At 33.7% G+C, this 16,958-nt stretch overlaps 1 protein-coding gene across 4 annotated transcripts in view; it reads right to left on the minus strand.

Annotated features, from left to right (window-relative positions):
- LOC149799965 (uncharacterized) overlaps positions 1-16,958 on the minus strand; it is a 63,382-nt gene that overhangs the window by 37,771 nt on the left and 8,653 nt on the right. The window contains exons 1-2 of one of the 4 annotated variants that reach the window (XM_089959472.1): positions 6,193-6,231; positions 2,019-2,149 (exon numbers count right to left, since the gene is read on the minus strand). The exons of 1 other annotated variant lie outside the window; for it this stretch is intronic. Coding sequence is in view for 1 of the 3 variants with exons in the window: in XM_089959478.1 (XP_089815604.1) it covers positions 2,019-2,149; positions 6,193-6,202 (141 nt within the window). In the remaining 2 variants the exon portion in view is untranslated. Of the gene's footprint in view, positions 1-2,018; positions 2,150-6,192; positions 6,232-16,958 lie in introns of those variants that run through there. 2 more of the 4 variants (XM_089959478.1, XM_089959471.1) reach the window with 2 other exon arrangements.

Here is a 16,958-nt window from a genome sequence, read left to right on the forward strand (position 1 = left end):
ATACAAAAGCTTGATTGATCTTTCATGTTCGTGCACAATGCATTAAAATATTGAGCATGAAATGAACTAAACGTCAGCAACGAGCAGCTTACAAAAAAAGTTATGCGTCAACATCGAATATGTAAAAAGCTTATTAGTGAAGGACTACAGTGTTATTTTTCTTTATACTCTTCCTCTTTAATATGCATGGACTGATTAACAGTATTGGACCATTTACAATAATAATAATTCCAGTCATGATGAAAGAGATTGTATAACTTCTTGTCTCATAACAATCATCATGTAATTGAAAAGAATTGTTTACAATAGCATATAAATGTTAACTAAGGAATTAATGTCGTCAAGTCTATCACTGATTTCGTATATATTATTCAGAAACACTGAATGTATTGATCTATTGTTAGTTTCTGTATATATTTCAATTTCAGTATCCATGTATGTATATTGTTAACTAAATTTACATAAAATGACTAAATAAACGGATTATACAATGCAGGTTATCTACAGTGAGGCATATATAAATGTCCTCTATATGTCTATCGCACTCTGGCTCATTCAACCCATCTACTTATAATTCCTATGGTACTACACCAGTGTAGTTGACATGATACCCTTTTGTCTGTTATCCGGAGGTTCAGTGTTTTGTTTTTGCCATGTCAATCTACTAGGTGGATTGCTGAAAAACATTGCTCCTAAAAGAAAATGCGCCAATATGTCCACGAAGGCAAGCTAACTTAAAAACCCAAACAAAGAAAACTAAACAATATGTCACCTGAACAGATGATTGTATTGACGTCAGGTATTAACTTCAAGTCTTGTTGTTATATCATTTTGGTCCTAAATAAAAACTTTGCTGATCTGACATCCACTATTAGATTATCATATCATCATGTAGTATTCACTGAAAGACTTCTTGTGATATCTAGTTGGTACTAATAAAATGGTACCTATCAGTCATCTATTATGCTAGTTACAGTAACTATTATGAACATCGCGTTATCACTACTCATCCAGAATATAAATTAATATTGACATGGGGTTTTCACCAGAAGACATCCTATGGTGACTAGTCCTAAATGAAAATGGTTCAGCCTGGACAACCAATATAATTTCTTTCACAAAAGACTTGTTGCGTTTTTTATTCATAACGGATGATCATGTAAGCATGGAGTTTTAGTAAAATGCTTTATGATGTCGACTTGATCGCCAATGAAAATTGCACCGATCTAACATCTAATATTACTGCTCCTCCTAAACAGAAAGACATATGATTTAACCAGAAGACTTCATATAATGTATAGTTAGTCTTACATGAAATGACGCAGCCAGGATATCACATATAGCCACCTTAATGTCCATCTTACAAATCTTCACCAAGCAGCAGGGGCATGGCTATGATATTAGTCAGACTGTTTATACATAATCTGAATGTTGCTAAAGTTTCATTAAATTACCTGCTGTAATTCAACATTATACTATGGACAAGGTTATGTCAGAATCAAAGTTGCAGCGATAACTTGAGGTACGGGCAGTGGCTATAGCTGACACAACAACAAGTCTTGATGAATACTTGGGAAACGTTTAATACAATTATTATCGTTGGAAAGTTATGTGCTCAACATGCAAATGGTAATTGATGTACATGTGCATAGATGGGCAGACAGCCATTATATATATCCGACTTAAGAATGGGCAATGAGAAAAGACTAGATATCTAGAGATTCTATGCAAGCAATTAATATTGTCAAAATAAGTAAACGTGGATCAAATCACATTGAAATTATTTCGTTTGTATCAAATGTAGCTCAAGTTACCTTAATCTCTTACTTGTTTACATCCTGGACAATATACATCTTTCAAAGTTTTGCAGAATTTATTGAGTCGCCCAGGTCAATATCCATTTTTTAAAACCTCTCATAAAAATCTTATGCGGCATGGTTCTTTTATGATCATGAGCAAAATATTTTATATTAAACACCAATCCACCCATTAATCTAACTTGAAGCAATTATAAATACCTGCAGGTGAACAAGTTGAGCTTTCGGATGTTTTATCTCGAACTCGAGGATTTTGATCTGCTCACTGTTGTCCTGGCAACTGCTTCTATTGAAGCCTGTACTGGCTAAAAACACCGACTTGAAGACTGCTTCTGAAGAGGTACATGGTGGGAGAGAATTATTTAGTATTAAATTCACGGCCGGTTTATTTGGCAAGCTAAACTGATCAGGAAACAGTTCATCATATATGTCTGTCAATTGTGGAAATACTATTTTCAATGTGTCATTTCCATAGTGTTTTATTTTGATTATACATGTGATTGCGTTTTTGTGCAGGTTAAACTAGTATGGAGGTAGAAGTGGATGTGACAGGACTAATTATTCATGGTTTTGATTGTGAAATGAAAGTCTTTTCATCGTCCGTTCGGCTGCTCTTTAGAGGATCTACTTTGTTCACAGGTTTTTCTCTCACAATGTCACTATCAGATCTAACCCTTGCATGCCTCGTAAGATCTTTAAGTGAAAAATCCTTATGATGATATAACCATCCAGTCAGGTCTGACCTTGCATGCATCGTAAGAAGTCATTAAGCGAAAACAACTTATGTTGGTATAACCACCCAGTCAGATCTGACCCTGGCATGAATCGTAAGAAGTCTTTAAGTGAAAAATCCTTATGTTGATATAACCACCCAGTCAGATCTGACCCTTGCATGCATCGTAAGAAGTCTTTAAGTGGAAAAGACTTATGTTGCTATAACCATCCATTCAGGAGAAGCAGTGATAATAATATTTGCAACACCGTGGTGGCATTGTGGACATTACAGCAGCACGAATGTCATCTTAGACCACCTAGACCATGGGACGCATGCGACAGTCACAAGCAATCCTCCAAGTAGTTTAGGAGGATTAGTGATAATAAACTTCTGCTAATAGATGGATGGGTAACGGACAATGAACAACAAACGAAATAATAAGTTCCTCTGGTCTATGACCAGTAAAGTTAAGTACTCAATATACACTAAATTATTCTTTTAAGTCACACCATATTTAATATTTTGCGCTAATTAAACCAAAATCATGTTACACTAAACATTTGATGATCATATCAAATCAACTGTGTTAATTGAGAATGTCATCATGCTATAAAGTATGAACAAAATGAAACTGTACTGAAAAGCAATATCGGAAATGTTAAAAATACTAGACCTCCAGGGCACATGAGTAATTGTCTTAGTATGTTAAAAATTCTAAAATACTAGACTCTGGGACACAAGTTTAAATGACCTACACTCAACTATAATACTCAGCCAATTAAATGGTGATAACTATTTCTATCAAATAATTCTTTTTTCTTGAATAAATTCATGATTGCTGAGAACTGTTATGTATTAAAAATGTCATGCAGTATGGAAGATAGATATCAAGTTATAAAGATCTAAAACTACATATTTCATGTATATGGTACAGGAAATCCACATAGCTCCTGACATACACTTGACTGATGGCAAAGGAAGTAATAAACTAGGTATTCACCAAGCTGGGTGATTAGGTTAGTTTGTATAATACATGACAGTAGTGAAAGGTACAGTGATCTATTAAATACTGGCTATTAAACGTTTTCTGGTGTATGTGAGTTTTAACGACTTTTTCTTGTCGCATGATAGTCTATATAAGGAAAATGGGGTGGAGGAAGAACCTTGGAACATCCGAGAAAATAGTCTATATAAGGAAAATGGGGCGGAGGAAGAACCTGGAAAGATCTCAGAAAGAACCACTGGCACCAGGGTATCTACTGACAATCGTTCTGACATATCGATATCTGTTGACCTGAGATTCGCACCCACACAAACAGAGTGATCTGTAAAGGCGAGCATCTTAGATCACTCAACCACGGAGGTCCTTTTTTGGAAGTTGAGAGCACCTGGGAGGTTTTGCAAAAAGAATTACTGTCATCCTCGTAAAAGCTAGAAAAGAATACCTTTACATTGATTTGTAGATGAAACGAATTATATGCATTGTTTTAGTTACAAAATACACTTACTCTGATTTGCAGAAAAAAAGCTAGTTCTATGCAAAAATGGTCTTCAGATAAAAAACAAAACATGTTTGGCCAAAGAAACACTGAGACCTCGCCTGCTTGCCTGACAATACATGTACAGGCTTACGATATTTCTGTATAAAAGCCAGATTCTCCTGATGTTTAGCTGCGTCTCATGTCATATCGATTTATATAAAATGTTCTGAATTGCATGTCCCCAAAGTGTGAAAAACTAGTTGGACTTTAATTACACACTATATTACAAAAATAACGTTATTGATAAAACAAAGACTGAAAATTGTGCACGTCTAACTGAAGACAACAAATGTAACCACAAAACATCATTATTGTATTTTAATTCAGTTACATGACGATACATTTGGAACTGTCCGGGATGTTGATAAAGTTTCACATTAAACATCGACCACTGGATTCACTGTAAGCAAGGAAATCCGATAAGCATTTAACAAATAAAATACACGCAGGATGAGTCAACATTTCAAGGCACTTGTCCGGCAGGGCAAATGGTTAAATGAAATTATTTTCTAGCTCATGGGTTTGAAAATATACAGGAAATGTGGTATGTTGAAACTCTTTTACACTTCACTTTGAATAGGAACACAATATACAGGAACTGATATTGTATTCCGAACGTGGATGCATTCAGTTGTAAACAGTGAACCTGGGAGTGGATGAAGATATCGCCTTTAGAAACGATAACGTTAAGGGTTCTATCTCTGCATATTTGGATGAAGTGCCAGGCGCTGGGTTTAGTTTTTAACCCCAATCACCCCCAAGTGTGTACGATGAAATATATCAAATGCATCCAAACAAAATGAACTTGTTATAATTCTAACACCCTAAGTGCCTTGGAAAATAGTTTTACATTCTTATTTTGCATATATACCTGAATTTGGATGTATGCTTATTATCAAGCCGAGATCTAAAAAAGAACATGATAAATTGGACAGTTTTACTCGTGATCTGGTACTAAGCATGCATGTTCACAATTCAATGAGGCACTTTATGAACAAAGCAAAACACAAAACTAACATTACAGACTATAGTCGTAATCATCAGAATGTGAATAATGTCTTTTGGAATGTGGCTTAATAATCAAGACTAGGTTATGATGTGTTTGATTAGAAAGTTTTATTTGAGAACTCATTCTCACAATCCGAATATACTATTATTTTAAGAGGGGCACATAGAGCTTGAACAGATGACATATAGTTTAGACTGCTCCATCATACAATACAGACTACATACAGTAGGAACAATATGCTGAAAACGTCGGACCAGTGCTTAAAATTAAAACTGCTTTGCATAACTTTAATGCACTGAACGTTTTCGTTGTTTTGCATCGAATTATGTGTGTAAAATATGCTTATAGTCTGCTTATATTCAGCTCTTATTAACCTTTATCAATGTATTTTTTGTGTTGCTGATCCAAAACTGATCTGACAGTTCTTTTATTTAAAACACCCACCCTACCCTAACATGGTAGTATAAAACAATAAACAAAAAATAATGTACACAGAATAATTATCTCCTTTAGAGTATTATATGTAGTTCTGATAATACAACAATAATGTGTGCTTCTGAACGATCAGTAAGATTTCAAAACTGAACACTAGGTATAATTTCTTCTTTTTCTGATTGTAATCAGTAAATTTAATTTGAAGAAAGAAATATAGATTTAAGATATAATTCTGGCATGATAATCCTGTACCAAGATGGGCGATTCTCCACAGCCTTGTACAAAGGTGCTACTCATAGAAATAATAAAATTTGCCTTTACTAACTAATTAAAGAAGAACAGGAGGGACAATATAGAAATATATCAATAAGCAAGTATAACCACAAAATATACTTGATGCCATAATATATGCACATATGTAATAGCGTTTCACGGCCACCTCAGCGCAATAGTGGCCATATGGTGCCAATTACAATCAAGTTCTAAAAAGGTATAAAGGGGATGGGTAGTGCGATTGCAACAAAATGTAGGAAGATAAACCCTTTTGAATAAACGGAAACATGTGGTACAACAATATATAAGGTAAAATAATACAATTCTCAATAGAGTGTATAAAGGATAACGGTAACAATGTAAACTGTGTGGTTTGCCTATGCATGTGTATTTTATCATTACCACAAGCCATGGGTGAAAACCTTCTATGCTCTCTATTTACTATTTATCCTAAGACAGCCCGTGACGATTTCCTCTTTTCTCATGAATATGCATAAACCTGCTTAACCAATCACGGCAAGCCTGAGCAAAATGTTACAACAAGGCTAACCCAATATGACCTTTCATGCTGATTTCGTGAGCCAGTTCAATTTTCTCTACAAAACACAGTCCTCTACAGATCTATAACGTGTCACGTCTGTAGTGAGCTTTCACTGGCTTGACCCAGGTAGACTTGCTCGTTGTCATTGGAAAAGGAAGTTAGCTCCCATTTCCTCAGCATGGTAAAGCTAAAAGTGTGTAAAAAAGAGCATCTGAACCAACAACACAAATTTGATTTGATACCTAACTATTTTGTATTTATACCTAATCATTAATTGGAAACCGGGATGCCTTATTGTTGGCAGCAACATGGCCTGCAATCGTGGCAATTAATTTCCATACTCAGACGCCCGTTATTCTAGAGCGATAGCACCAGTTAATGCAGAGTTGCATTCTCTGGTTTTACAGCCATTTTTCAGCACATGATCGGCGATACACAGGAAAACCACGTACGAATTACCAAGGCACGTGAAGCTACACGCAAGTAAAGTGGTCTGTCTTTGACCACTCGGCCACAGAGAGAGAGAGAGAGAGAGAGAGTGAATGATCATGTACTCTAGTTACATCTATATTATCATCCGAAACATAAATAAAATTCGATAACAATGCGCTATATGTTATGCATTGGGGAACACAAATTTCGTTATACATATATATTAGGAAAGAGGAAAGTGTATTTTATTGGGGGAACAAAAGAGGCTCCCTAATTTCGAGAATTTCCATACAATCATATAAAATACAAATGGTTGACCTGACCAGCCAAAACTAATACACATTTAAATAAATCCAACCTCTATAGTATTGATCTGTTAATACAAATACTGGGTTCACGAATTTACTAACCTTTTGAGGTTTTAACTTTCATGATCTACATTTTACGAATAAGCTGACCAAATGCCTATCCTTTGCCGAAATACAGACATATTTTATAATTTGCATGATTCGCTGCGGATAAAGGCAATGGTAATTAAGACTCAGTTCATTTGCATTATTATTTGTACTTGCAATAAAATGGCTGTAAAAACGTACATATCACAAAGTTATTTTATTAGTACCAAACAAGCTATAAAATTTACGTAAAGAATCCGGAATTGGGTCAGCTCATAGACTTGCAGACCTTCTTCTAAAACGTGTCTCTCCACAACAAATCGCATTAGTTGAACACACCATGGGAGAATCAGTTCTTATACTAATTAGTACGACTAAAGTTTAGAAATAGTTTTTGAGTGTTGTTACGGAAATTCCCGGCAGGTTTGCTAAAGTATATGCCTGAAACGCGTATTATGATATTTTGTAGGTCCTAAACAAAACTGAGTCAAATCGGATGACTAATATGGTTACCACAGTTGCCATCATAACAATCTTGTAATCGTTACACTTCCTGAAAGAAAAGTAATATTGTCATAGGGTCTGATCCAGAATGTTTTTATGATGTCTGGTTAGTTCTCATATCAAATATATCAGCCACAGCGGCCATCTTTAACATATTGTTTATATTCGTCCTGAATGGATTGACATAACAACATAGGCATTGCTTAAATAAGTATTATGATATCTAATTGGTTCTAAATGGAAAAAGGATCACGAAGAATTTTAATCTTTAAACTTAATTGTCGCTGCTTCTCCGGAACTGCATGTCATATTTCCATGGAGTTTTCAATAGAGGACGTCTTTTTATGTATAGATAGTCTTAGAGTCTTAAATGAGAATAGTATTGATATGTTGACCACTGTAGCCGCCATAATGGCCACCTTGAAAATCCTATTATCGCTAGTCTTCCTGAACGAAAAGTAATATTGTCATGTGCATTGATCGTCAATTAAAAATGTCCAATATGGCAATCTTAAATATTTTGTTATTGCTATTCTCCCTGAATGTAAAGGAATATTGCCCAAGGGTTTGCCATAGATAGCTTTTTATTTCTGGCTGTTTGAAATGATAATGGTGTCACACAATGGCCATGTCAAAATGTCGTTATTACCAATCCTCAACTGCTGAATTAATGTCCTATGAACAGGAAGATTTTACAAAAGCACTTCTTATGGTGTTTAGTCGGTTCTAATGACACCATTCAGACAGTAAATATGTCTTCTACAATGGCTATCTTGAAAATGTTATCAATACTTCTTCTGAATGATTGTCATAACAGCATGGGGTTTTCACCAAAAGACTTCTTATTGTGTCTGAAAAACATGACTGAGTATTTTAAAAAGCTACGTTAAAAATTAAAATCACACACACACACACACAACCAAAATTCATCTTATTTTGTCTAGTTGGTCTTAAAATGAAACTGGTACCAATCTGGCGTATACTATGATTGACACGATGACAACCTTGACAACCTTGTATCACTACATGTCCTATCTGGCTCGTGAAATTAACATTATACGTTCACCAAATGGCTTTATACGCCGTCGAATTGGTACTAAATAGAAGTGGTACCAATATGATATCGAATTTGGCCACCATGACATGTTACGTGAAAATCGTTACTCCCCCCAAACGGAAAGTCTTATCAACATGGTATTTCCACCAGACAACTTATACTGATGCCTTGCTGTTCTAAATAATAATGGTTTGTAGGTGGCATATAATATGTCTACGGCAGTAGCTGATATGTAAATTTTGTTATCGCTGAAGATTATCAAAGATAGTTTCGAAAGTCAGTTGTTTAAAGGAAGAAATGGTTTTATCTAGAATTCCAAAAATCATTTCCAACCAGTAGAGTGTCAGTTCCTTTTATGGACTCTTGCTTATATTCACACGTAAAGTATATCTTTCTTTACACTGTGTAATCAGCATGTCATCCTGTCTGCTATATAAATGTTTTGTTAGAAATTATATTTTATTTCAGTAGCTTCTTACATCATGCACATATTACAAGACTGTAATGAATCGACGAAAGAGCTTTGATTAAAAGGGACCGACTAAGTATTTACATCGAAATTAGTGAGGATAATATACTTTTTAGTTCTTGTTTATTTATGAAGAAATGGTATATTATTTGCAGTCAAATAAATTGAAATTGTGTTATCTAGTTTTGCATTTGGTGACCTACAGTTTGTATTCCTTGTTCAGGGTGTTGTCATGAGAGGTGAAACACAATGAAATGTAACTTTAAATGATTTAGAAAGGTCTTGTACGTTGACATTTATAAGTACAGCAAACGATTATTTATTTATGTATTTTTAAACGTTATTTCTTGAGAAGTCAAAGAATTGAAGTTTAATATTTGTATCTGGGTTAGGTACATTATTATGCTAACAAAATCTCCCCAAAGATCATTGCATTGTGTATATTTCTTGTCACTGTTGACAAAGATGAAAATTTATTTATATTTTAAATACAATAACGATAAACTATAACATAGTATTGGAACTTTTATATCGTCTTAATGGATATACTCCAGCTAGATAGTGACGTCACTATAACCTAAAAGTGGCCTTGCTGGACAATCTAGCAAAAAAGAAATATACACCAAGTTTTGGTATAGCAGACGGTGAGCTAAGTTTAAATTCGTTTGTGTAGTAAGAATTAAGGACGCTGATGAAATTCAGATTGGAAAACCAAGTAAACAAGAACAATATACAAACGGTATCTATTTTGAAACACATTAAAGCGGTACAGGAAAAAGGGGATAATTTTGATGTTGCTTGAAAGTTAAGAGTTAAGGTTACTTGTTCGAATATTTTCTTCAAACTTCCAATTTTTTTAGGAGTTAATAAAACAAAATACTTGAATATGTAACTTCTGTAAATGTGTATGCAACAGTGGAAGGAGAAAACTATGCCGATAAGCGGCAGCCGTGTCCTAAGAACAAGTGCAAACACCATTAATAGAATCTACGTAAAACTGGTCAAAATAATTTATTAGGCATTAAGAAGATAGTCGTAACAGCTATGATAGCGGAAGGCACCGTTAGGTAAAAAAAAAGTCTGTCAAGACTGGTGTCATCACATATAATTATAAATTTACTTACATATATTTCGTATAAGTGTTTCAAGGAAAGGTATCAGAACGAAAATACTTTTTGGGTCTGCTTTTGATGTGGAGGAGGTTTGGTTTGGTGATCGTTATCTAGGAGGTGATCGACCACGGTGTTATTACCCGGATCGAGTAAAGAACAAAGCAAAAAATGAACTTACTGGATGGAATAATAGAGACCTGAGTAAAGACATTGAATAGATCAACACGAGCACCCGTATGTAAAAGATAACAATCTAATCAATTAATTTGAACATGACAACATTCACTGAGTTCCCTGCTCTCTTTATCCACTGTGTGGTGTATATACGGAGCTAAATAAATGTATAAATACGTAAACAACTGGAATCGAACAATATTCTCATTCCTTTCACGTCTGATATCGTTTTGTCGTAATTCAACAGTAACCGAATCTAATACGGGTCAGACTGCTTCCTGACAGGCGCTACATACGACGCTATTAACATAAAATTGTCTTTTGATTAGCGGTTAGTCCCATGCCTAACGGGGTTATGACATCTAAATAAACCACTGGTACGCCCTTGCTCTTGGGTATAAATCACCAACTGGACTATGCAGGTAGTTAGGCGTACGATCCAGGGTTGAAAATAATTCACAACTTACTGACACAATCGAATTAATGGACTTCACGTTCTGCCTTAACTACATTATTTGCCAACTAGTAATGTATTGGCATAACACTTCCAGACACTGCACTATCAATTCCTAACCTATGATGTCTATTCCATATAAAGATTACATTCGGACAATTCTCTGAAAGTTCAAATCAATGCAATACTGTATGACACTCTTAGAATACAAGAGTCATATACCATTGAAGACAAATGAATGGAAGAAGGTAACTTCCAAACTCAAGGAGTAGTTATGTATGAATATATGTATGAATTGGAAACGAATACATTAAACAAATAATTAGAAAAGTATATTTATGAACATACTGTACGCGACTGAGACAACACCTTGTGCCTTTTGTGACTCGCTATCATATATATATATATATATATATATATATATATATATATATATATATATATATATATATATATATCCGAATCTCTATTTTCCTTTATGTTTCGTGTCTCACCTTCCAAACTCTCCATCCCTTGGAGAATTTTAATCAGAAAATGCTTGTAATTTTCCCGGAGTCATTTTCTTGGCTTCTGACAATAGCTAAGGCTGATGGAAACTTAGTTCGATAGCACTTAAAACATTGAATTTCGCCTGACAAGCACACGCATTAAATAGCTTAGCCAATCAGGAGTATCTTTATCTAACCTTCAAAAATTATCCCACGCCTATCAAAGGTTTAGCCCAAAATTGTCTTTGGATTGTCTCCACTTTGTCATTTTACCTCTACTTAGCACCTCCCCAATTCACGTCTCCTCTCCATGTGTCTGACTGTTATTCCAACTACGGATTCTGATTTTTAAAAAATCATGCCCCAAATCTGGGATGCTAAACGATCATAAGTTATCGATTTATTGTGGGCCTAGCACATACGCGTTTCAAGATCTTTAGTACAGAAATGAAATCTTCTGAAATACTATAGTATATTTCAGATCATTGAAAATAGCACTGTATGTAGAATTATTATGATAAACATAGAGAAGCAAAGTCAAGTAAAGAATACTTCCTGGACGTAGAGGACAAGGTAAAATTGTAAGAAAGTTCAAGGTCAATCTAAAATCATTATGTAAGTAGACTCCACTGTTTCATATAAGCCAGTACATGCCAGAAAAGAACATTGTATGTGCAAATGAAGAATAAATTATGTTAAATATATATTTATACATTGCTTCTTTGCATCTGCCTTTTGGAACATAATAAGATATTGCAACAGATGATTTTTTTTTATAAACATACAATCAAAATGTACAGTGTAGTACTATGTTATTATGATGAGTGACAACATAAATTCATTACATTGAAGACACGAGAGCACTTTATTGCCAATGGGATATTCTGACCTCATTAATTATTTGTTCCATTTTAGTGTTGCACAGTATCTACAATTTCTCGTTTCATTTTTCTTAGAACAGTATGGTTCTCTGTATACACGGTCTTCATTGCTTTTCTGTCCTTGCAATAGAAGACGATTTAAAGCATGTGCATTATTTTTAAAATCTCTCACTAAAAGATTACACATTTCGACTATAATCCTCACTAAAAGATTACACATTTCTAATATAATCCTCACTACAAGATTACACATTTCTACTATAATCCTCACTACAAGATTACACATTTCGACTATAATCCTCACTATATATCTAAATGCATATTAACAAAAATACTTCACTAAATAGGACCAACGTATGTGAACCTTGAAATAGAGGAAATTAATAGAAATTGCATTATATTTTATAATTGGAAATTAGCTTCTGCTGAAGAAATTTGACTCGACGTTGTTCGCGTCTCTTAGAAGTTATATTCAATTACTTGATAACAACGATAAACCAGCTGTGATGTTTTGCTGACTCGGACGTGCTTTGTGTTCATTTAGAGTCAAATAGTTTGCCAAAAATAAAATTTCCTACGACAGTTTGATCAACCCAATCCTACCGCTCACTTGAGAAATTATATATATACTGTGTACTGACGGGTGAGTTTAATTTTCCAAGTTTTAATTCTGGGCAGGGCTTGTATATAATTAAAAGAAAATGATCTTTCATTACATAAATACCGGATATATTTCATCTTGTGGTATCCAAAACGGTATGATGTAAATTGTTGCTTCGACACTCATTAAAATATAACCTTCTTTGTACCACACGATGAAATATATTCGGTGTTAACGTTGGAAGAGACAATATACTCTGTGTTCATTAGATAGTTTAAGACATCTACCATGCAGTTATTATCAATTGTACATATACACGAAGCTAGATACAGTTTCAGTGTACAATTTATGAATATTTTTGTTACTAATTTCAATGTCTTTTATTGGTCATTGAATAAATTCTTAGAGGCTTTCGTAAATTGCTGCCTCAGTCAAACTCCTCTTAAACGAATCCATGTTTGATAGATTTACTGTGCCTCGGGTGGAAACTCTGAGAAGAATCCACATTTAATAGAACTTCTGTGCTTCAGATAAAAACGCTGAGAAGAATCTGTTTGTCTGATATCCTGACGAAAAGCACATAGGATCTGTTGATAATTGTATGTGAATATTTGAAAGTAAATTGGTATTATAAAATTGCCTTTTTCATACACCACACATAGTAGAGCTTCTGTAACGTAATATTGCATATCATGTGCCTTTGACCTCAAAATTCTCTATATGTTGCCCCTTGTTCAATACTCTTCATTAAATTGTTACAGATAGCAACCAGTCCCCCCTGTAGGTCGTGAAAATGTTGCAGTTTATTTAACTAGAAAATATATGGTGGTCTGTTTCGCACGCATTCTGCTCGAATTGTTTACAATTGCACTTTAAAATCTCCTTTCACCTTCATATCAAACGATATGATGAAATTCTAGGTAATATAATATTTGACCTACGATGCATAAACTACAAATACTGCACTCAGTGCTTGAACTAAATCAAAGCATTCCAAACTAGACAGCTACTAAATTGTGCATAATGTACATTAAAACAGCTACTGTATTGTGTATAACCTACATTAAGAGACAGCTAATGCATTATAAGTAATCTATATTAAAAGGACATCTACTGTATTGTAAATAATATACAATAAAAGACAGCTACTGACGTGTACGTAATGTACACTAACAATACATCTACTGTATTGTAAAAAGTCTACAAAAATAGACAGCTACTGAATTGTATGTAATATACATTAAAACAGCTACAGTATTGTGCACAAACTACATTAAGAGAAAGGTAATGCATTATAATCTACATTAAAAGGACATCTACTGTATTGTAAATAATATACAATAATAAACAGCTACTGAAGGTACATTAAAAACAGCTACTGTATTGTAAATGATCTACAATAACAGACAGCTACTGAATTGTACGTAAATGTACATTAAAAACAGCTACTCTATTGTGCATAACCTATATTAAGAGACAGCTAATGCATGATAAGTAATCTACATTAAAACACAGTTACTGTATTTTAAGTAATCTACCTTAGAAGACAGCTACTGAATTGTACATAATCAACATTAAAAGGACATATACTGTATTGTAAATATCCTACATTATTAGACAGCTACTGAATTGTCCGTAATGTACATTAAAAGGACATATACTGTATTGTAAAATCTCTACAAAAATAGACAGCTACTGAATTGTATGTAATATACATTAAAACAGCTACTGTATTGTGCATAACCTACATTAAGAGACAGCTAATGCATTAATCTATATTAAAAGGACATCTACTGTGTTGTAAATAAGATACAATAATAAACAGCTACTGAATTGTACGTAATGTACATTAAAAACAGCTACTGTATTGTAAGTAATCTACAATAATTGACAGCTACTGAATTGTACGTAATGTACATTAAAACAGCTACTGTATTGTAAATAATCTACAATAATAGACAGCTACTGAATTGTACTAAATGCGCATTAAAAAGAGCCACTGTATTATGCATCACTTCTATTAAGAGACAGCTAATGGATGATAAGTAATCTACATTAAAAGACAGTTACTGTACTATAAATAATTTATATTCGAAGACAGCCACTGTACTATAAGCTTTAAAGAACAGCTACTGTGCTATAAGTAATCTACATTAGAAGACAGATGCTTTACTATAAGTAATTTACATTAGAAGACAGCTACTGTACTATAAGCAATTTACATTAATCGACATATACTGTACTATAAACATTAAAAGACAGTTACTGTACTATAAGTAATATACATTGAAAGACAGCTACTGTATTATAAGGAATTTACATTAATCGACATTTACTGTACTATAAATAATTTACATTAGGAAACAGCTAATGTAATATAAGTAACCTACATTAACAAAATAGCTACCGTACTATAAGTAATTGACATCAAAAGACAGCTACTGTACTATAAGTAATTTACATTAGAAGACTGCTACTGTACTATAAGTAATCTACATTAAAAGGCAGCTACTTATTGCTAATAATGTGGATTAAGCGATAGGTTCTGTATTTTAAATAATGTACATTAAAAGAGATCAATAGTATTGGGAATAGTCTACATCAAAAGACAGATACGGATTGTAAATGGTTTAGATTTAATACAACCACGGTATTTTAACTGATCTAGATTACATGGCAGCTACTGTAGTGTACATAATCTATATTACAACACAGCTATAACATTGTATGTAGCCTACATTAAAGACAGCTACTGAACAGTATACAATCTAGATTAACAGCTGCTAAACTGTACGTAATCTTCATTGAAAAACACGTACTGTTTGTAAATTGTGTACATTAAAAACAGTTATTTTAAGTGGATTACATTAAAACAAAGCTGCTGTATTGTAAGTAATCTAGATTAAAAGACAGACCCTTAAATGCATGTAATGTACACTAAAATGAGTATCTGTATTTATCTGTAATAATTAAATGCCCTTGTGATATCACAATACCAGTATTTCTTTGACCCATACTCATATTCACATTCCAGTGGTTTCAAGCAAAGCCGTTGTATAACAATTTAAACGTATAGGAAAAGCATGACATAATGTGTAAATAATCAAAAGCATGACATAATGTGTAAATAATTAAATTTTCTTAGGATAAAATATGTAACTGCAGTAACGTTCCATACCATTTTATGAAAACGGACAAGTCGACAAATTATACGGACCATCTTTCGTTTATGTATTTTAATGACAATTTGCAAAATTACTTTTGCTGAATCAAACATCTAATTTTTATTTTTATATCATTAGGAGTGTAATTTTTTGCTGAACCGTGTACAAATTGAAGCTTGCAATTCAAATTAGAAATTGCCATTAAAAGTGGTCACATATTCTAATGTGACCCAACTTGAAATAAATTATTGCTAGGCACACAGTGGAAAAAAACCAGGTCTTGCTAAAAGCTTGTAGCATCTCCACAGAGAATGGTGCTGTTGTTGTTGTGGGGTTTGACGCCATTTTTCAGCACACGATAGGCTATAGATGGCGGCCAATATTAATGGTGGAGGAAGAACCCGGGAAAAACCCCGAAAGAACCATCGACCCACGAGAAGGTACTGGAAGCTTTTTCACATAACCACATTGACTGAATCCGAAACTCGAACCTACGCAGACAGAGGTGAGATGGCAGTAATCCGTAACGGAGAGAGCTTTAGACCACTCGGCCACTCGGGGCGCCATTTAGTTAAAGATATTTGTAATAAAAATAAAAGTTAATGAGTATCATATAAATATTTGTAACATTTTAGAGAGTATTTATAGTAAATATACAATAAATGATGAACTTTTTTTGCAAATAAAACCAAAACCTACCGACAGGGGAAGAATTCGTATACTGTATGGATGAAAGGAAAAGCATTACACATTTTACGATGTGGAAATATCAAATATTTTGTATGACATACATTTATTGCACAGTATGAATTGTAATAATACTACAATAATAAATTCCATCTGAGTCGCATAAAGCGAAACATTCGTTCATAAAGCCAACACTGTGACTGTGGAAT

This window comes from Sinohyriopsis cumingii, chromosome 5 (genome assembly GCF_028554795.1).
Source record: "Sinohyriopsis cumingii isolate HCF-2022 chromosome 5, ASM2855479v2, whole genome shotgun sequence".
Lineage (NCBI taxonomy): Eukaryota > Metazoa > Mollusca > Bivalvia > Unionida > Unionidae > Sinohyriopsis > Sinohyriopsis cumingii.